This window comes from Microcaecilia unicolor, chromosome 2 (assembly GCF_901765095.1).
Source record: "Microcaecilia unicolor chromosome 2, aMicUni1.1, whole genome shotgun sequence".
NCBI classification, from domain to species: Eukaryota; Metazoa; Chordata; class Amphibia; order Gymnophiona; family Siphonopidae; genus Microcaecilia; species Microcaecilia unicolor.
Window position 1 is genome coordinate 491,768,892 of NC_044032.1, and position 21,487 is coordinate 491,790,378.

A 21,487-nucleotide genomic window follows, 5' to 3' on the forward strand; every position below is an offset into this window, starting at 1 on the left:
CAGATTCAGAGACCTGCTGACAGAAGAGGGGATTAAACCCTTTGCAGAATTGCAGGAGGCCTATGAATTATCATCATCAGATATGTATGCGTATATGCAAGTAAAACACTATATAGCTTCCACAAGGTGGATTAAAGATAAATTAGTAGAAAAGGAAAAGATGGAAGATGTATGGGGGAAGATTGATCTATGGGGAAAAGGAATATCTAGGCTATATGATCATATAAGGGGGTCACAATTCGTAAAACATAAATACATGCAGGCCTGGGAGGGGGATCTGAAACAGGAACTGACTGACTCCGAGTGGGGAAGAGTATGCAGAGAGGTTAAAAAAGCCTCGGTTTGTGTGTTGCTGAAAGAAAATGCATATAAAGTACTAAGTAGATGGTATTACACGCCGGAGAGAGTAAAGGCAATATTCCCGGAGGCTTCAGACAGGTGCTGGCGATGTAAGGAGGAAAAAGGCACCTTTTATCATATATGGTGGGAGTGTGTGCTCATACAGAAATTTTGGGAGGGAGTGACGGGACTATTGACAGAGGCCCTGGAAACTTCTTTCCCATATGATCCAAAATGGTGCTTACTGGGGTGGGGGAATCAAAAAGGAGAAAAATGGGGACAAAGGATTAAGAGGCTGGGCCTCGCGGCTGCAAAATCTATAATAGCAGTGTTCTGGAAACAAAACAAGGGACCTACAATACATAACTGGATTGGGAAGGTCAAGGGTTTAATGGTGATGGAGGAATTGACAGATAAACGAAGGGGGAGGTATAATGTTCAGGCCAAAGAATGGAAACAACTTGAACGGATATTGGGGAAAGAATTGTAAAGGGGGGGGGGGGGGGAAATAAGGAAGGGAACTTGGGAATGGAAGGGACTAAGGAAGCGGGAAGGGAGGGGAGGGGGGGGAAATAGGGGAGGGGGGGGGAAAAATGGAGGAGACATAAGAGAGGACATTCTTTATTGTCTTTATGTTTGTATTCTATGGTTCAGAGAAAAGAATGATTGTTGTTACCAGAATTTAGGATGAGACATTATACTGTAACATTTATAAGGTTTGTTCAATAAACTTTACAAATTTAAAAAAAAAAAAAGAACAATTAGAGACTACTGGTGTAATTCATGAAACCAAAAACATTATAGCAAAGGATAATGGATGATACTAGGAGGTAGATATTATTATTTTGGGGCAGAATTTGCTTTGTGATAAAAGTACATCATTAAAGTCTGATGCCTCTCCTCTTTCACCAGACTTGATTCCCACTGCTCTCTGTCCTCCTCCCTTCTCCCCAGGCTCAGTGCCACCTCTTTCATTCAGTTCCCCCCCCCCCCCTCATTCTATATCTGACTCTTCTTTCTTCCCCACCCCTTTTTTCTTGCATTTAGGTTGGTGCAGTCTGAAATTTTCCTTTAGAGAATGACACGGGAACAAAGCTTGTCCCTATCCCCACAAGCTTTGACACCATCCCCAGCCTGTCCCTGCAAACTCAAATTCCACCACACTAGTTCCATCATTTTCAATAAAGGACAATCGCTCACTTTTTTAAAAATGAGATTTTGTTCTGCTGTGAGATGGAGTGGCAGTGGGGACAAACTTTGTCCCCGTGTCATTCTCTATTTCATTCTTCTAGCCCTTGCAGGCCAGTGTTGCTGTCTTCATTTGTGGATGGGTTGATATTTCCACTCCCACTAATCCCTGTAATTTTTGAGTTACACACAGCTTCCCCAGGGGTATCAGTTTGTCAGGACCAGAAGGAAGTTCAGGTTAGCTGGCACTGTGTGAAACCCCACCCTTGCCCCCCAAAAGCTGTCAATGTTGGTCCAAGTGGGCTCCCAGACCCTTCACCTACCAGCCCTACAGCAGTCCCTGGTGGTTCAAGTGGGTCCCCCTCCCCAACAAGTTGGGAGGCAGGAGCAGTACCTATTTGCTTTTGTCACCATTAGTGTCACCATTTTATAGTTTATTTCAACTTGCTAGATCACTCTAGCTGCCAGGACAGTATAGAGCAGTGTACAGACTAAACATTAGAAAGGAAAAGGAACTCCATTATTCTATTCTATTTTGTTGGAGTTTTATATACCGCCCATTTTCCATAAAACATTTGTTGCAGTTTACAATAAGGAAAGTGAAGCTCTTCATATAGAGCGAAGTGACATTTCGAGGGATGAGAAATAGTGGTCTGAAACTGTTGACATAATACCTAACTATTTGTCAGTTAAGTCTTCAAGGCCTTCCTGAAGGAGAAGTAGGAAGATATGTGCATTAGATCTGGTGGTAACATATTCCATAGTCTCGTCCCTGCAAAGGAAAACAAATTCTCGATAATGGTTTTGAAGCGAATGCACTTCAGTGATGGAAAATCTAATTTCAGCGTTCTCAGAAAATAGTGAAGCTCAACAGTCGTGCAGAAATACCAAAATACAAGGCAAGGGAGAAAGAAGAGGGCCTCTGCTGAAGAACCCAAAACAAAACATCTGTTCAATTTGACCCTTTAAATTAGCCTTAACTTTTTAAAGGAAGATTCAGAGCGAAGGGAGAGGGGGAGGTTGTTCCATATGTGGGAGGCAAGGAAGAAGAAAGCACTGTGTCTAGTTGATTCGTAATGTGCTACTATGGGACTAGGAAGGGCAAGGTGATGGTTGCTAAGGGAATGGAGAGTCTGAGCGAGAGAGTAAGGGATAGTAAGGCAGGCAAGAAGGCCGATTTGGAAAGCCTTAAATGTAAGGGTAGCTATCTTGAAGATTATATGTTGTTCAACGGGTAGCCAGTGGTTGTGTTTTAGGAGGGGATAGTGTGATCTGAGCAACAAGCATGACGCAGTAACTTAATTGCAGTGTTTTGAAGAGTTTGTAATTTTTTCAGTGACCACCAGCAGCCACTAGAGTCAGTCTACCAAATAAAGCAGTGTAGAAAGGTTTTGTTTTTGTGCTAAATAGGGGACATATGGGCCTGCTGTCCACCTGCAGGAGCAATATATTTTCTCTGCAAACAACCAGAAATGCCATAAATCCTCAAACAAATTAAACACCCTGTAACAGAGCAAACTTCCAATAGCAATGTTTCAGCATAGACAGACTGAAAACAAGCAAACAAACAAACCCTGGTCTTGTTGAACTGCTCAAGTACAGTGCATAGACCCATTAGAGAAAACACAAACCTTTTACTTCAAGAAGCAGAACAAAACCAAATAATAAATACAGGGTGAATGAGTATTTTGAACGGCCTGGAGTGCAGACTGCACAAAGAGATTGCCTAAAGCAGAGAAGAATCTGAAGCAACAAGGAAAAATCAGTTTTCCACAGGGATTTGAATAGAGAGAGAATCAATCACTAGTGAAGAACAGAGAATTCACTGGAGGACCAGCTTTCACCTAAGAGTGACATTTTCAAGTCTTCCCCTCACTAGTGAAGAGGAGAGGAGAATTCACAGGAGGACTTGCTTTCACCCAAGTGACATTTTCAAGCCTTTCCCTCCATTTTTCAGTCATCCACTGTGTCCTTTGTTACTTGTCTTACCTGAGTTCCCTGCTTTTTTGTTGCTCTCTCCTCTTTACTCTTCCTTGCTGTTTTTTTTGTTTTTTAAAATTATTTTTCTCTTCCCTTCATCTCTCCTTGTCTCTGCTCCTCAACAGCTCCATCACTTTTCTCCTGATCACCATCTCTCTCCTTCTCCTCTTCCACCCCCATCTGACAGAAGAAGTCTATTCCTGCTGCTGGAGACATTCACTTCTTCTTCCAACAGTGCCGGTCTTTATTGCTTAAACTGTGGTTTTAAAACACACTGAATTCCTGTGCTAGTCTTATGAAATCAGCATGGGAACTGTTGACTTGTAAGTTTTAAAGCACTTACTGGACCTTGTAAAATTCTTTAAAGCCTTTAATTTTTCACATTCTGCTATCTAAAATGCATTAAAGCAGTCATTTGTTATGTAGATCAACAAAACAAACTCTAAACTTTTTATGTTACAGAAATATTGGTTGCATAAGTTTTCTGAACTTTTGTTATTGTAAACTCAAATCAGCTTCTTTTCCAAAAATTGCCTTAACAAGACACATGATAAGTCTGATATAGTCCTCCTGTGTGCAGCTGCACTAGTTCAGCTGATTTGAATAACCCTGATGTAAAATCAAGTTGTTTATCCTGTATGTGAATTTGAAGCAAACACGTATCTTGCTGCCTGATAAAGGTATTACAAGATACAGATTGGGGGAAGGTTATAAAAAAAATGTTTATTTTTTTGTTTTCTTGGGGCACTGTAAGGTCCATCATTATAAAGTAGAAATACTGCCCCCCGATCAAGGCATCCCTCCAAAGTTAGTAACTGTGGGTTAAGGAAACTACTCAGGAAGGTTACCCTGAGTCCTTAGATTACTTTTAAGTACTACAGAGGTCTCTGACAGAGGGAAAACAGCTGAACAAGTTGAAGATAGCAAGAAGGAAGCCACTGCTGAAGAAGCGCTACAATGTGCTGCATAGCATTTGCAGAGAAGCATTCAGGGGATACTGCATGCACTTGGGACAACGTTTTGTGGTGCAATGAGATATTCATTTTTTGCGTAGTTAGTGTGTTTATTGTTATGTTAGTGTGTTTATTATTTTTAATTTAATCTCTAGTACCCTCTGGTCAGGTAAGTGGCATAGTAATGATGATAAAATAAACAAAAAAGCAGACACACATACAGGAATAGCCACTAACAGAATCTGGTCTTCCTTACAACTACCAATGCATGACACAGTAAAACATTACTTCCTAAAATACTCAGCCTCACAATGCATACTAAACCCTTGTCCTAGTTACCTTATGAAGGAAGCTCCTAATATATACATTAATCTACTTCAGCAGCAAGGGCTTAGCCAGACACCCAATTTTGGGTGGGCCTGGACCCAAGATGGGTGGGCAGAAGAACGCCTTGTCCCACAAGTGATTTAGTCTTTCCCTTTCTTGCCTGCATGCCATCTGGTCTCTCAAACATCCTTCCTCCCCCGCATACCTTTTAAATAGCAGATTTTCACTGGCAGCGAGCAGCAACTAATACATACTGCTCATGTTGGCCCCACAGCCTTCTTTCTGATGATGCAACTTCCTGTTTCCACATAGGTGGGTATATATCAGAGGGAAGGCTGTGGGGCCGGTGTGAGCAGTATGTATCAGTCGCTGCTCGCTGCAGGCGAAGATCTGTAGGTATGCAGGAGGAACAGTTGTTGGGAGTTTTTGGCTAGTAGATATTGGGGATCCCTGCCAGCCACATCATAGGTGTGCTGCTACTGAGTGGGCCTAAGCCCAAAGTGGGTAGGCCTAGGCCCACCCAGGCCCACCCTTGGCTACGCCACTGTTCAGCAGCATATCGCCTTCCTACTATTCCCTGGCAATTTCTCTGATACCGAGTGCCCAAACAGCAACCCAAAATCTAATTATTTATCGCAAAGTGCCGGTACTCATTATGGGTGGGGTCACCACATATGACTCCACCCTTATGATAGCCACACCCCTTACACCAGCCATGGCGCATATAAACAGACATCATTGAAAATATTATACTAGTATAGGAGAAAAAAATAACATGATTTTCTTTCATTATAAATCATTTCTGTAAGCTGTTACAGCTCCAGTATACCCAGTGCAAAATAAGACAACAGATGTAAATTCTCAAATTGGACATATTCCAAACACTAAAATGAAAATAAAATGATTTTTTCTACCTTTGTTGTCTGGTGATTTTGTTTTTCTATCCATATTGGTCCTTGTCGCTGATTCTACTGCTCTCTATCTGTTCTCTTAACTCCGTTTCTAGGGCTTCCTTTCCATTAATTTCTTTACTTTCCTCCTTTCTTCTTCATTTCTTGCCCTCCATCCATGTCCAGCAACCCTCCTCTCCCCTCCAGCCACAAATATCCAGCCACCCTCCTCTCCCCCCTGCCCGCCCTCCCTCCCAGCACCAGGCCGCCTTCCCACCCAGCAAGCAGCAGCAGCACCCAGCATCAGGCCTCCTTCCCTCCCACCCAGCACTTAGCAGCACCCAGCATCAGGCCTCCCTCCCACCCAGCACCCAGCAGCAGGCCTCCCTCCCACCCAGCACCAGGTCTCCCTCCCACCCAGCATGCAGCACCCAGCATCAGGCCTCCCTCGCACGCAGCAGCAGCACCCAGCAGCAGGCCTCCCTCCCACCCAGCACGCAGCAGCAACACCCAGCGCCAGGCCTCCCTCCCTCCTAGCACCAAGCACCAGGCCTCCCTCCCTCCCTCCAACCAAACAAGAATCAGGCCGCCCGCCCGTCCTCCCAGCACCAGGGCCCCCCCCCCCCTCTGAAATTTAAAAGGCGTACCTCGGGGGTTAAGGCGGCGTCGGCAGCGAAAAGCGTGTTCTTCGCTCGGCGCACCTTCACCCTTCCCTTCTGTCTCTGAAGCTCTGGCCCCGCCTATGAGGGCGTGCCATAGGCATGCCATAGGTTCGCCATCACTGCCTTAGTGTATGGTGCCAAATTAAGATGCTGTTTAAAAGCAAACGCTAAGCAAATCAGTTGCAAGAAGGATGTACTTGTACAGCGCTGCGTAACCCTGGCAGCGCTATAGAAATGCTAAGTAGTAGTAGTCTGTATTTCAGTAAAAACACAAAATATGGCAGATAAGATCTCTAAGGCCCATCTAGTCTTCCTGGTTTAGAGGCCCTATTATTAAAGCTTAGCGTGTGCTAAATGCTGCATGTCCTATTTTGTACCTGTGGGCCATGGTAACGCAAGCTAATGTCAGTTAGCGTGTACTAAGCTTTAGTAAAAAGGTCCCTTAATTCCTAGTCCAGTACCACAGAGTCCAGTTAATCTGTTTTTCCTTTTCTTCTCCTAACTCAGGAATCTATATGCTCATTGCAGAATTTATTACATTTTGTTGTTGTCATCTTTACCTCTAAAACTTTTACTGCAAGGCCATTCCATAAGTCTACTGCCTTTCAAGTGAAATATTAAATTTCTAGGGGGGGGGGGGGGGTAGGTCAGGACAGGCAAGCAACATTTTGACTTTGTAAGTATAAACTGTTAAATTATCTTACAGTTGTGAGTTTTTATTTAATTTCTGAGAAGATAGAAAGCTGAAATGCAATGTGTTTTTCTAGCGCTTCCACCATTACACTCAGTAAGTCAAGGTGCTGCTGTGTTAGTTCTTACATCACAGGACCTGTACAGGCATCAAGCTAAGAAACCAGGGTGTGACAATTACACAGACTGTGAGAGTGTGGAGGACTCTGGGAAAGGAATTATTTTAAAACTGGGGATATGGGCATAAGTGAAGTGCAGATGTTTTATTAAATTTCCAAAAAAAAGTGCTACAGGCACAAAAGAAATGGGAAGAGCCATAAGCATAAGATCATGAGTGAAACAAAACAGTCAGACCCGCTGTTTTACAGTTGTATTCATCAGAAGGATATGGCCCTCTGTGGCTTCCTGATTCAAGGCCTCAACAGAACCTCTTGGCTTACTAAGCATTCTTTAACTTGTGTTCAGTTTTGGGATCATGTCAGCCAAAACTATTGAGAAGCTTGTGGAGTGTTTGGCCAGTGGCCTTTGTGGCAGCATTTGGGAATGTGAGCATGCTGAGCAGGGGCGTATCTGAACTGCGGCGGTAGGGGGGGCCAGGGCCAGAGTGAGGGGGCACATTATAGCCCCCCCCCCCCCCCGCCGCCGCCGCCGCCGCCGCCGCCATTGCCGATCCCCCTCCCCCCAGCCGCTACCATTGCCAACCCTCCCCCTCCGTTGCTCGCTTACCTTCGCTGGCGGGGGACCCCAAACCCCCGCCAGCCGAGGTCCGCGTCCTCCTGCCGCTGCCGCTGCCGGCTGCCTTTGGTGCTTTCATTTGTCCATTGAAGCTGGCGCCAACTAAAGTTTCTTTTGACTCTGACGTCGCTGCACGTTGTACGTGCAGGACGTCAGACTCAGAAAATGTTTCTGAGTCTGACGTCCTGCACGTACAACGTGCAGCGACGTCAGACTCAAAAGAAACTTTAGTTGGCGCCAGCTTCAATGGACAAATGAAAGCACCAAAGGCAGCCGGCAGCGGCAGGAGGACGCGGACCTCGGCTGGCGGGGGTTGGGGTCCCCCGCCAGCGAAGGTAAGCGAGCAACGGAGGGGGAGGGTTGGCAGCGGTAGGGGGGTCCAGGGCGAAATCTGCGGGGGCCCAGGCCCCTGAGGCCCCACGCAGATACGCCCCTGATGCTGAGAACAGCCACAAAGCTCAGCTGTGCTCCCTGATACATCCAGCACTGTGCCTAGCAAGGCAAGCCCTGCCCAAGTTGGGCTACCTAGCAAGGGCTTCACATTATTATGGCTGTTTTAATGTGGTTTTAAGGGCCAGTTTGCTAGTTTTGTTTAAAAAAAAAAAAGACTCATGTTTGTTCTCTGCATGTTTTTTTTCCAAGACATATGGGTGATTGCTGGTTTGGTTACTGATTTGCACTGTATTGTCTTTAAGTCTGCAGCCCATTTACCGGAAATACCTCAGGATACAGTGAAAGGATGTAGAGAGAAGCTGGAGCAGAGCCCTTGCAAAGAGCTTTTTAAAGACTGCACAAGGTAGGTGCTGTATATTGGAGACTGAAAATAGTACAGTTTCAGTGGGACACAGGATGTGTGCCGGAGAATGCTGGATTCTAATTTCTTTCTCTTTGCTTATTGGGTCATCTTTCCTTCTGCTATTAAATTTTCTAAATATTTATATGCTCTGTATAAATAGTAATAAAGCAGTGTCTTTTGACTGTACTGCTTTATAATTTCACTTTTTTCCTTTCCTTATCTTAGCATTATGACTTTCTGCACCAGCTGATAATGAGACAATAAAAAAGAGAATGATAGTAAATAAAGGACCACAAAGCTCAGTCGTTTTCCCAGTTCTGCTGTTTGCTTGAGCCAAAGAACATGAGAGTTTGCCATACTGGGACAAAACGAAGGTCCATCAAGCCCAGTATCCCAACAGTGGCCAACCCAGGTCACAAGTACCTGGCAAGATCCAAAAAAAGTACAATACATTTTATGCTACTTATCCTAGAAATGAGCAGTGGATTTTCCCCAAGGCCGTGTTCATAATGGCTTATGGACTTCTCTTTTAGGAAGTTTTCCAAACCTTTTTTTAAACCCCACTAAGCTAACTGCTTTTACACCATTCTCTGGCAGCCGGCAGCACGCAGCTTTTGCTGACCTCTGCCGGCGTTATACCCAGAAGTTCAGTGCCAGGCAATGTCCCAGCTGTGATTTCCAGAACTAGCGAACCGCATAAAGATAGGACTGACTTTTATGCAGTTACCTTGGCTGGTTAAGTGCTGATTCTGCCCCCAGAACGCATCCCCCACCCCAATAGCTGACTTCGAGTTGGGCACTAACCAGACATTTTCAGTATCACTAACTGGTTAATGCCATTAAATATGACCAGTTAGCCCTGAACAAGTGATTTAAACATCCAGAAGCACTTTGAATATCGACTCCAAGATGTTTCCTCTTGTATTATATGTTGATTAAGGTTATTCAATTACAGCGTTATTTGACATAATCTTTCCATGACAAGTTGTTACATTTTCTTTACTTCCCTTCCAAAATGCTTTTGGGAGCTTCTGAGCCATGATGCACCCCATAGGGCTCCCTTGGTTTCCTCTGACACAGGAGAAGCGATGCATGATGGCTCTTTCAGATATCGGGACCTGCTTATAGTCCAAACACACTAACCACAGCACAAATATTCCAAGCAAAATGAGTTCACTAGTGCAAAACTGAAGAACTTGTGTGGTACTGGGTGTCTTCAGCTTAAGTGGTGGCTGATATCTCCTTCCTCTTACATACACCATCTGCTCACTTATATAGGTCAAAATGAAATTGAAGACCTGTGATAACAGTTCTTTCCTTTGGAGAGACTGACCTCAGAGTACAGAGGTGATAAGTACACGTAAGTACATAAGTAATGCCACACTGGGAAAAGACCAAGGGTCCATCGAGCCCAGCATCCTATCCACGATAGCGGCCAATCCAGGCCAAGGGCACCTGGCAAGCTTCCCAAACGTACAAGCATTCTATACATGTTATTCCTGGAATTGCGGATTTTTCCCAAGTCCATTTAGTAGCGGTTTATGGACTTCTCCTTTAGGAAACTGTCTAACCTCTTTTTAAACTCTGCCAAGCTAACTGCCTTCACCACGTTCTCCGGAAACGAATTCCAGAGTTTAATTACGTGTTGGGTGATTGACTTGGAGGCAGCACCTGCCAGCCAAGGCAGACCAAGAGATGTGAAGAGCATGTTCTTTCTTTGCAAGCAAGTCATCTGTAATTTTTCCTTGGTGCACTGTACTGAAATCCCAAGCTAAATCAGTGCCGGGCAGACTTCTATGGTCTGTGTCTCAAAAATGGCAAGGACAGATCAAGATCAAGTATGCATATGAGTTTATCTTGTTGGGCAGACTGAATAGACTATACAAGTCTTTATCTGCCATCACCTACTATGTTACTATGGTGCTTATTTTAGAAGACCTATTCCTAGATTCTCTACAGGGGGAACTATTTCAGCAGTTGTTAATGGAACCCATACAGGATGGGACCATAGTGGACTTAGAGCTTACTAATAGAGAGAGTGTTTCTGATGTTATAATAGGTGATCATCTGGCATCCAGTAACCACCAGATGGTGTGGTTTGATGTTAAGATAAGTGTGGAGAGGGTTCGTTCAAAAGTGAAGGTTCTAGACTTCAAAAAAACTAATTTTGTTCAGATAGTGGATTACCTCAAGGAATTGCTGTCTGGATGAGAACATCTGGAAGAAGATGGAATGCAGTGGGCAAAACTGAAACGAGCTATTGGTAAAGGCAACAAACCTTTTTGTAAGGAACATAAATAAAAATAAGAGGAAAAGGAAGCTTCTTTGGTTCTCAAAAGTAGCTAAAAAGGTAAGAAAATAGAGGTTAACCTTTAAAAATTACAAGAGATCACAGAAAGATGACAGGCAACAATATCTGGAAAAGCTAAGAGAAGCTGGTAGAGTACTCAGGAAAGCAAAGATGCAAATAGAAAAACAAATAGCCAATACGGTAAAATGGGGGACAAGACATTTTTTTTTTTAGATATGTTAGTGATAGGAGGAAGTGGCATTGTGAGACTCAAAGGTGAAGGGGAGGAATATGTAGAAGCTGATAAAGATAAGGCAGAATTACTTAAATATTTCTGTTCTGTGTTCACAGCTGAAAGGCCGGGAGCAGGACCGCAGAAGACAAATAGGAATGGAGGGGTGGTAGTCTCTGAACTATTTTCAGAGAACTGTGTTCGTGAGTTGCTGGCTAAACTAAATGTGGAGAAAGCGATGGGGCCGGATGGCATACATCCGAGGGTACTGAAGGAACTTAGGGAGGTTCTAGTGGCTCTGCTGGCTACCTTTTCAATGCTTCTCTAGAGTAAGGAGTTGTCCCGGAGGACTAGAGAAGAGTAGATGTGGTCCCTCTCCACAAAAGCGGAAGTAAGGAAGAGGTTGGGAACTGCAGGTCGGTAAGTTTGACCTCTGTTGTAAGTAAATTAATGGAAACACTTCTAAAACAGAGAATCGTAATTTTTTGGAATCCAGTGGATTACAGGACCCAAGGCAACATGGTTTCACTACAGGCAGGTCTTGTCAGACAAATCTGATTAATTTCTTTGACTAGGTGACCAGAGAGTTGGATCTGAATGTTGATTAAAAAAAAAAAGGAATTCCTGTTACCCCCAGAAAAGTAAACATAGATTGGTCGATATTCAGCCATTTTTTTAAACGCTGACTGCCACGGGCAGAATTAACCCTGGATATTCAGTGCTAGGGCCATATCTGGGCAACTGAACTGAATATCTGGGGCTAATTCAATATTGTTAGCCAAAAATTGGCTGGGACCCTCATAAAACAAATGTCAGGTCACCCTTCCCAATCCCTTCCCCTGAAAGGAAATAGAAAGCTGCCCAGCCCCCACCCCCTACTCCCCAGACCCTATTTGGGTTTAACAGAGCACTGGCCAATATTCAGATGGGTGTCCAGTTAAATTCGGCACATAAATACAGGCCCCTGGCCTGCCCCTAACTTCACTGGTTAGGGATTGTCTGTTTAGCAGTAATATTCAGCAGCACCGTCCAGTTAAGTGTCACTGAATACTGCTAGTTAGCCCCAACCAACCAATTTTAAATGGCCAGGAGCCTCCTCTGGTCCTTTAAATTGCTTTGAATATATACCCCCGAGTATTTTTGTAAGCACAACGGTTTGGCTTCAGCTTTGTAAAACTGTGCTGTTCCTCACTATCCACTCTACCCCACCAGATACACTTTTCAGCAGAGCTGCTTTAAAAGTAGCTGGGATGAGGAAACGCCTTCAATTGTTTTTCTGTACCCCTTGTTCTTTCCACAGAGTTGATGATCAAAATCATGGAGAAGCAGAAAGACTATGGACTGGAGGAATAATAGCTTAATGGTTAGAGTAGCACCCTGAAAACCAAGGAAGCCAGGTGCTTATAATCTTGGGCATGTTACTTAACCCTTCATTGCCCCACTGCAAGTTTAAATTGTGAGCTCTTTAAGGACAGAAAAATGCTCATTGTTCCTTAGCTACTAATGAGAAAGGTGCAAGCCAGATATCTTTTTAAATGCTGTTCAGTTGACATTTTAAGTAACCTTTTCTTTTCCAAGTGGTCTTATCTGTATTGGACTACTGTGATTGACTTGCTGCTCACTTTCTGCAGCATTTGCTTGGCGCTGATTCTGCTTGCAGAGCGGCTATAGCTGAGGTTATATCAACCAGAAATGTAATTTGATCTGGTGAAGTCTATCTTCACTTTTTGGGGAGCACAGTGATTTCTGTGTATGTTTAATCCTGGACTGGCTGTGTGATCTGAAATCCACTAATGCAGATATGTTATCTTCCTAACGCAATAAATGCTGTGCATGCCCTCTGGCTGTTAATACTTTTGGTATGATAGCATAATGTTTGAGTACTTTTTTCAAAGGGATTGTTTACATACTCTTATCCTTGTCAAACTCTTGTCAAATAGTGCTTCCATTTATTGTGCAAGAGAGGGCTAGCAACAGATGTGTATGACACGTGCCTTCCTGGTGTGCCATGAGCATGTGCTTTGCCTCTAGCAGTATTTTGTAGAACTTCAGCCTGTTTCCTGATGTTGTTCTGACAGCATTTGGCAGCAGATGCGGTTATCAATTGCACAGGCCAGTTTAAGGACCTTAAAGAAGTCTTTCTTGTTAACACTGGGATACTGTGTTCTCCAAAAAACCCTTTTGCATTTTTTTAACATTATAAGACCGAATAACAAACAGCACACTTCTGTTACATAGTCCCATACATCTAGTTCAACACATAGCCTCTTTTTATGTTTTTCATGCTTACCCCATCCTCTCCCCAACACAAAAGACCCTCTCAATCACTTCCAATCATTACCCATTTCATGGCATGATATCTAGCTGCTTTTGCCTTCAAGTATGCCCTCTAAGGATGCAAAAACTGACAAGAATGGATGCCCAAATTGCATAAAAAGGTCAATCTTCCCTTTCCACTGGGCTGTAATCCTTTCCATATTATAAATGTTCCACAGTCTCCCTAGCCACCTTTCCGAACAGGCAAAGATACTTCCAGAAAAAAAGGCTAAGTTAAGCGTGGCAGGGCTTAAGGCATATATAGTCACACTCTCTGGCTTTAATATCCAAGTTAGGAATCTTTAAGTTTAGCAAAAAGATCCCAGGATCCCACAGCATGTCCACTCCTCACATGCATTTTATTCTAGACTGTATAGCTTTCCAGTATTCATGTATCCGGGAACATATTTATTTATTGGGCTTTATTAATTGCCTTTATGAAGAGATTCACCCAGGGGGGTGTACAGCAGGTACAGTTTAACATAAAACTTACAATTTTGTTAACAACATAACAGTAGTAAAATGACCAAGTATAAGCATAAATACAATAAATGAGGTAAACTTAAAAGCAGCAAATTAAAACCTAATAATAGGACTACCGTGAAACAGTATCAAAAATATACACATTTAGCAGCACTGAAATTCAAATACCAGCGATATAATACAATGTTAGCATAATGTTAATAATACACCTAATAAGCATGCAGTAGAACATTCAGCTAACATAGATATGATATTAATGTTTTCTACAATCCAGCTTACCATATAGCTGAGGGACCAAGTGCAGATATATGATGGGAACAAGATGCATGGTACAGAGTCAGTTGGGATAGATAGATGGGTGGCTGAACTAAAGTCAAGTTCTTTGTACAGTTAAGCAAGATATAAGGAACTGATCTACGTTACAGTGTGTTGTAGCAAGCTAGTCTAGGGCAGGGGCGTAGCCACGGGCGGGCCCGGGCCCACCCAATTTCGGGTCAGGCCCGCCCAGCAGCAAAGTTCCTGACGGCGATTCCAGTCGCAGCTATTCCCACACGCTGCTTGCCGGCTGCCGCTCAATCTCCTTGCGCTACTAAGCGCTAACCCGGAAGTCTCTCCTCTGCAGGAGAGACTTCCGGGTTAGTGCTTAGTAGCGCGAGGAGATTGTTGAGCGGCACTGCAGCCGGCAGGCAGCGTGTGGGAATCGCTGCGACTGGAATCGCTGTCAGGAACTTTGCTGCTGGGCGGGCCTGCAAGGAGGGTGAGATGCTGCAGCTGCACGGGGGGGGGGGGGGGAAGATGTCGCATGGGGGAGGGAAGACGGGGGGACACAGCAGCTGCACAGGGGGAAGGGAAGATGGAAAGAAAGATGCTGCACAGCGGGGAGGGAAGATGGAAAGATGAGGCTTGGTTGGTGGGTGAGGGAGATGCAGCAAAGGGGTAGAGGGGTGAGGAAGGGAGAAGTCGTGGCTGTGTATGAGGTGGAGGGGAGGGACACATGCTGCATACAGAGGGGATAGGTGGGGAGGGGGAGAAATGGTAGGCATAGGGGTGGAGAGGAGGGAGAAATGGTGGGTATAGTGGTGGAGGGAGGGCGGAGCAGAGAAAATGTTGTACCCACCCACTTTGGGCTCAGGCCCACCCAAAACTGGCTGTCTGGCTACGCCACTGGTCTAGGGTCAGAATGAGTGTATAGAAGTCACCCTATGTATTAAAGGCATGGGAGAAGAGCCAGGCTTTCACCTGCTTCCTGAAGTAGAGGTAGTCTCAAGTTTTTTCTAGCCCTTCTGAGAGTAAATTCCAGAGTGTGGGGGCTACTCCTGAGAAGGCTCGTTGGCAGGTATCACATCGTACAATTTCTTTTGACAAGGGTACAGATATTGATGATCCTTGTGAGGACCTTAGAGGTCTCAATAGGTGTGTAAAGGGCTAACTTATTCTTTAAAAGAGAAGTACTCTAGCCCATTTTGTCTGAGGACTTGAAAGTCAAACATAGAGTTTTAAATTTAGCCTGTAAGGTACTGGTAGCCACTGTACTTTTTGCAGGAAGGGTGTGATGTGGTCACGCCACTTGCAGCTTTCTATCAGTCATGCTGCAAAATTCTGAGTTAGTTAGAGCTGATGCAAATTCTTTTTGGTTTGGACCAGTGTACAGGGCATTACAGTAGTCGTCTAATCATGATGTTACCGTCTCATGGACCACTATGGTCAGACTTGTCTTTTCAATATATGGGGAAAGATTTCATAGCTGCTGTAGGTGATCAAGACAATTTTTAAGGGATGTTTGAAATTTGTGGGATCAGAGTTAGTGATGAGTCTAGCAGTATCCCAAGATTTCTGACCTGTGATTTTAGGGGGGAGTTCATATTTCCCAAAAAGTATTTTGAAGTCAAGTATTTGTCCACTTGTGTTAGGTACCCAAAGAATCTGTTTTGCTTGGGTTCGGACAGAGTTTGTTGTTATTTGCCCATTCCCGAGTTGTGATTAAGCAGGCAGTCAGTTTACTCAAGGCTGTGAATAGATCTGGTTCAATGGTTATGAGTAGTTGCACATTCTCAGCATAGATGTAGAATTTTTTGTCCATCGACCAAAGCAGCTCAGCCAGAGGCTTGAGGTAGATTTAAACATTCTATAAAAGGTGCTCAAAGTTGCATGTGCCAATGAGCGCCAATAATTGGGTGCTAACAATCAGTTAGTGATAGTAATTTGCAACAATTTGGATTTGCACACGCATCTTGCTAAGTGCTATTCTATAAAGATATGTATGTAAATCTTTTAGTGAAAGGGGCATGGCTATGGGAGGGGCATGGGTGGATCAGGGCATTCACAAAAGATGCACCCAGTTTTATAGAATTTGGGGAATCTGCACCTAATTTATGCACTGGGCTCAGTTGGTGTAAATCAGTGGCGTAGCTACGTGGGGCCACGGGGGCCTGGGCCCCCGTAGATTTGGCCCTGGACCCCCCTGTCGACGACCCTCTCGACCCCCCCCCCCCCCGCCAACCCGCCATCGCCTACCTTTGCTGGCGGGGGACCCCAGCCCCCGCCAGCCGAGGTCCTCTTCTTCCGGCACAAGGCTTCATTCTGTTTTTGAGTCTGACGTCCTGCACATTGTACATCATGATGTTTTTTGGACCTCTTTTTGTTTTCAAAATGAGCCCCATTGTCTCTTAGTTTTGTTTAGAAGATAATGGGGCTCATTTTGAAAACAAAAAAAAAGGTCCAAAAATGTGATAAGGTGGCAAAAGGATGTTTTTTTCTTAAAAACGTCCAAGTTGCAATTTTCAACACCCTGATTTTAGATGTTTTGCTCTACAGTTCATCCAAATTTCAAGAGGGTGTGTTGGGAGCAGGACATGTTAGGCACCAGATAGACTGTTTTCTGCAATAATGGAACAAAATGAAAATGTCTAGGCCAAAATAAAGACTCTTTGGCTAGACCTCTTTCAATCATGACTAAGTGACCAAAAGGTGCCATAAATGACCACTGGAGGGATTAAGGCATAACCCCGCTTACTCGCCCAGTGGTCACTGACCCCCCTCCCAATACCTAAAGATGTGACAGTGACAGTACATACCAAGCTCTATGACAGCTTCAGATATAATGGCCATTCTGTTAAAGTAGCAGGCAGGACCCAGGAGTAGCCTAGTGGTCAGTGCAGTGGATTGTAGAGAAGGGGACCCAGACCCATAACCTCCTGTAACTGTTGCACTTGTGCTGGAAAGTGTAAGCTGTCCAAAACCCACCAAAAACCTACTGTACCTATATATAGGTGACACCTGCAGGCATAAGGGCTATTGTAGTGGTGTATAGTTGGGTACAGTAGGTTTTTTGTGGGTTTTGGAGGGCTCACCATAAGGAGGTAATGGAGAGATGTGTACCAGGGACCTTTTATGTGAAGTCCATTGCAGTACCCCTAGGGTGCCCTGTTGCTCTGCTGGGATGTCTTTGTGGCCAGTCTAGCAAATGGTCCTAAAAGATAGACTCATTGAGCACAAAAACCAAATGGCCATTTTTTATACAAAAAGTTGAATGTTTTTCTGGTTTGAAAATGGCCATGTTCATTATGGATTGTTGGACATTTTTCGCAAAACATCATATTTAGACATTGTATCGAAAATGCCTCTCAATACATAATTTCTTTTCATGGTTTGTTTTTACTGTAACCCAAATTTAGCTTTATGCTAAAAAGGCGAGCTATAAATTAATACATTTTGGAGGGAAGAAATTAGTAAGAAACAGATTATTATTACCAAGGCAGAAATAATTTAGTATTGAGAATTCATAAGAGACAGTTGATTCTGATAACTTTTTTTTTTTCATGAAATGAATGATTTATAGCAGAATGAAATTTATTTTGGGAATCAGCGCATCACTTGAGAACTTACTGTTGTGTGGTGTGGTAATGTGTTCAAGGGTGTGGCTTGGATCGGGCACAAACTCAGTCAGACACACATGGTTTTCAAGCAAAAAGGAAAATATTTTCTTATTTCAGACACCATGTACCCCCAGTTACTTTACAGGCTTTCATTCAGCACAAGTCCAGTCTAATTAAGCATAACTCCCAGCCTAGCCCAACACATTGTCTATTCACATCAAAACAAGTACTTTCTGAATGTAAATCAAGGTCTCTCCTACCTTTCTAGTCATCCTACACAACTCTGATACCAATGAAGCCTGAGCCACACCACTTCCCTGGTACTACAGCTCAGCTTGCAATGGAGTCCTCTCCTCTCTGGACCTCCGTCATAGAAACTTCTGTATCGGCCCTCCCTGATCTATTCACCTCAAGGCTTTTAACTTCATCCTGATCTGAACCCCACCCCTTAACTCAGCATCAGCCTCAGTCTTGGCAGACTAGCGCCACCTGCTGCTAGGTGGCTGAACTGTATCATCAATGAGGGAGTGCTCTTCCCTATACCATCTACTCCCTCACATGTGGATACTCTGTAAAAGGTACTTCCAGTGGCTGAACACATGTGCTTAAGACAGGGGTGGGCAACCTGTGCCCACCATTGAACTTTTTGTGGCCCACGAGACCATGGGATGTATACACAGAAAGCGACCTGCACAAGCATTAACCAGAATGTTGTTGTTAGTGGAACTGTTGAAGGATACAATGGGACAAGACTTGCTTAACAGTGTTAGCAACTGTTTGGAAAGACAGAAGTATACGTTAACTAACCATTCTGATAATAATTTATATTCATTCACTCACCACATTGAGTTTTGTTGGCAGTGAATTATATGGCATGTATGTTAATTTTCTGTGTGTGGCCTGCTAGGGATAGCAGTGACATTCATTCAGCCCTTTGTGTATAAAGGTTGCCTACCCCTTGCTTAAGGTGTCTCTTTGTTGACAATGTTGAAAAAAATGTCACTATCTTACACAAAAAATGCAGAAAAATGTGATCAACACAGACTGGAGGATCGAGTCCCCAGTGTGAGAGAGGAAAGTGTGCTAGGGATTGTCATTTCATTTTTAGGTATAACTTGTCTGGAATGTTTTTACGTTTGGGGAGCGTGCCAGGTGCCCTTGACCTGGATTGGCCACTGTCGGTGACAGGATGCTGGGCTAGATGGACCTTTGGTCTTTCCCAGTATGGCACTACTTATGTACTTATGTACTTATGAGAGAGAGTTGGCACTTGCTACAGAGAGAGAAGACTCTGGGCTAGGCATCCCAAACTTCAACAAAAAAAAAAAAAATCACTTAAGCGATTTTAGTTACAGCTGAGCTCTACAGAGTGACAATTGTTTGTTTGTGGTTAGCATTTTACTGCAGTGTTAATTTATTGACTGATAAAATGTTAGCCTTCCTAGTATGCTAGGCAGATATGAAATATGCTCTTTTATTCTTTCTAGAGTTGTCCATGATTACTTAAGTAGAGGCCCCTTTGAGGAATACCAGAAAAGCATGTATTTTTCACGATTTCTACAGTGGAAATGGTTGGAAAGGTAAGTTGTTTTTTAAACTAGCACATTGCCGCGTTATATTTCAAATTTAGTCTGACAAAATGTAGTATTACATGATACATACTGCCATAGATGATGAGTTGTGCTTGAGGCAGTCCTCTTCAAATCATTTTAAGTTTAAGTTTAAGCTCTTCGCTTTCTTACCTCCTTCCAGCCCAGAAGTCACACATATCCAAAGTGAAGAGTTGTCTGAGATCACAGCAAGACTGGTCTCATATCCATGGTGAATGTGGCTGGAGACTTTGTAAAGGATGCTCACCTGCTCCCTCCCATGGCCAGGCTTTCCCCAGTCTGACCTCTCTTCTGCTTCCTTCTGCAGCTATGACTGCTGGTTCACTGAGGAGTCCTTTTATTAAGCTGCGTAAGCGTCTACGCGTCCAATGTATGCCAAAATGGAGTTACTGCCCAACTACCATGTGGCTCTTGCGGTAATTTCATTTTTGGCGCGCGTCTGAAAAATATTTTTTATTTTCAGGCGCACGTAATGAACGCGTGCCAAGTAGCATTAGGTGTGCATAAGTTATTCCCGCCCGGTTACCCCATGAGTCTTTACCGCTAGGTCAATGGCTGGCGGTAAGGTCTCAGACCCAAAATGGACGCGTGGCAATTTTCATTTTGCCACACGTCCATTTTTGGCAAAAAAAAAAAGTCCTTTTTTACAGACGCGCTAAAAAATGGATTGGCGCGTTCCCAAAACCCATGCCTACACTACTGCAAGCTATTTTTCAGCAAGCCTTTGTAAAAGGACCCCTGAGTTTGCGTGATCTGGCCCTGTAAGTCCTTGCAGTGAGCTTGTCCCCCAGGGGCATAGCCAGACCTGAATGTTTGGTGTGATCCTGAGCCCAAAGTGGGGGGGGGGGGGCATAGTTTGGGCTGCAACCCCCACCTCACCGCAACCACACATACCTTGGATGGTGAGGGTCCCCAACCCCTGCCAGCTGAATATTTTCTCCAACACTGTCCTCTGCACATTGCCTGCCCTGCTTCCCCTCACATTGCTGGAGAAACGCTTCAGCCAATCCAGGGGTCCTGGATCCAATTTGAGGGGCCCCAAGGCCCCCCCTTAGCTACGCCACTGTTACAACAGACATTCATTTATCTGGCCCTGGGGCATCAGTATTTAGAGAACTTCTAAACAGAAATTGGGTTATTAAAATGTCTGTCTGATCAGTGGTATATAACAAAGGAAGTGGAGATGGACACGACTTCTAACCAGGGAGTAAACACCAAGAAAGTCTTTATTAAACCATGCACCAGAGTAGAGACCCGACATGGGACCGTGTTTCGGCAGATATGACTCCCTGCCTCAGGGGTAACAACTCTCTGTAATGTATCTGTGATGCAAATAAAATGATATAGAGTGTCTGGCAATGGATGCACAAAACTTCAGCGAGCACAGCAAATGCATTGAGCAAATCAAAACAGCATGCTGCCATCAGTTTGGGCTTCTTAGCATTTAGTGTACACTAATTCTGTTAGCACATTCTAAACTTTAGTAAAAGGCCCCTTGATTTTATGTAGACCTTCTTTTGTATCACAATATCTTTTTTGTTTGGTGTCCTGTTGACCCCAGATTTTGAAACGGTGGGGGTGGTCGGTCATGAGGATTCTTAGAGGGTGTGTTTTTCCAGCTTCACATATACAGTGAGACAAAAAAAAAGTAACTCCCTAGAGTGTTTTGCTGTTTTCTCAGCAACCGCTTAAAATTTCAATGTGAAATTTTACAGCTTTATTTGTTGTTACTATCGACATTTATGTACCAAGAGAAATAAGATTATCTTTATACATGACAAAGTTACAGAGTTTTTAGCATGACCACTCACGATTCAAAAATGTTTGAACTGTAAAACTTCCTTATGTTAAAGAAAGCAATGTCATTTGAGCGCATTTAATTCCTGAAGTTGCACTGTAAAACTACCATTATTTGAACAAAAAAAAAAAAACAGGATACCAGTTTACTGTTAATGATGTCATAGTGACAGACTTTTGTAAACAATAATTTGAATTTGAATAATTTGTATTTGATAGTATGATAATTTACAGATAATTTCTTTTAAAAGCATTTTGGATAGGAACAGCAATCATGGGCGAGGTGTCGGCAGATAATCTGGGACAGCCTGCCATAGGGGCCAA

The 21,487-nt window shown here is 43.8% G+C and overlaps 1 protein-coding gene across 2 annotated transcripts in view; it reads left to right on the forward strand.

The window, feature by feature from the left end:
* Positions 1-21,487, forward strand: part of GRK4 (G protein-coupled receptor kinase 4) — a 324,643-nt gene that overhangs the window by 243,435 nt on the left and 59,721 nt on the right. For both annotated transcript variants that reach the window (XM_030191137.1, XM_030191135.1), the window contains exons 5-6: positions 8,460-8,560; positions 19,244-19,336. In XM_030191137.1, the coding sequence (XP_030046997.1) occupies positions 8,460-8,560; positions 19,244-19,336 (194 nt within the window). The remainder of the gene's footprint in view (positions 1-8,459; positions 8,561-19,243; positions 19,337-21,487) is intronic.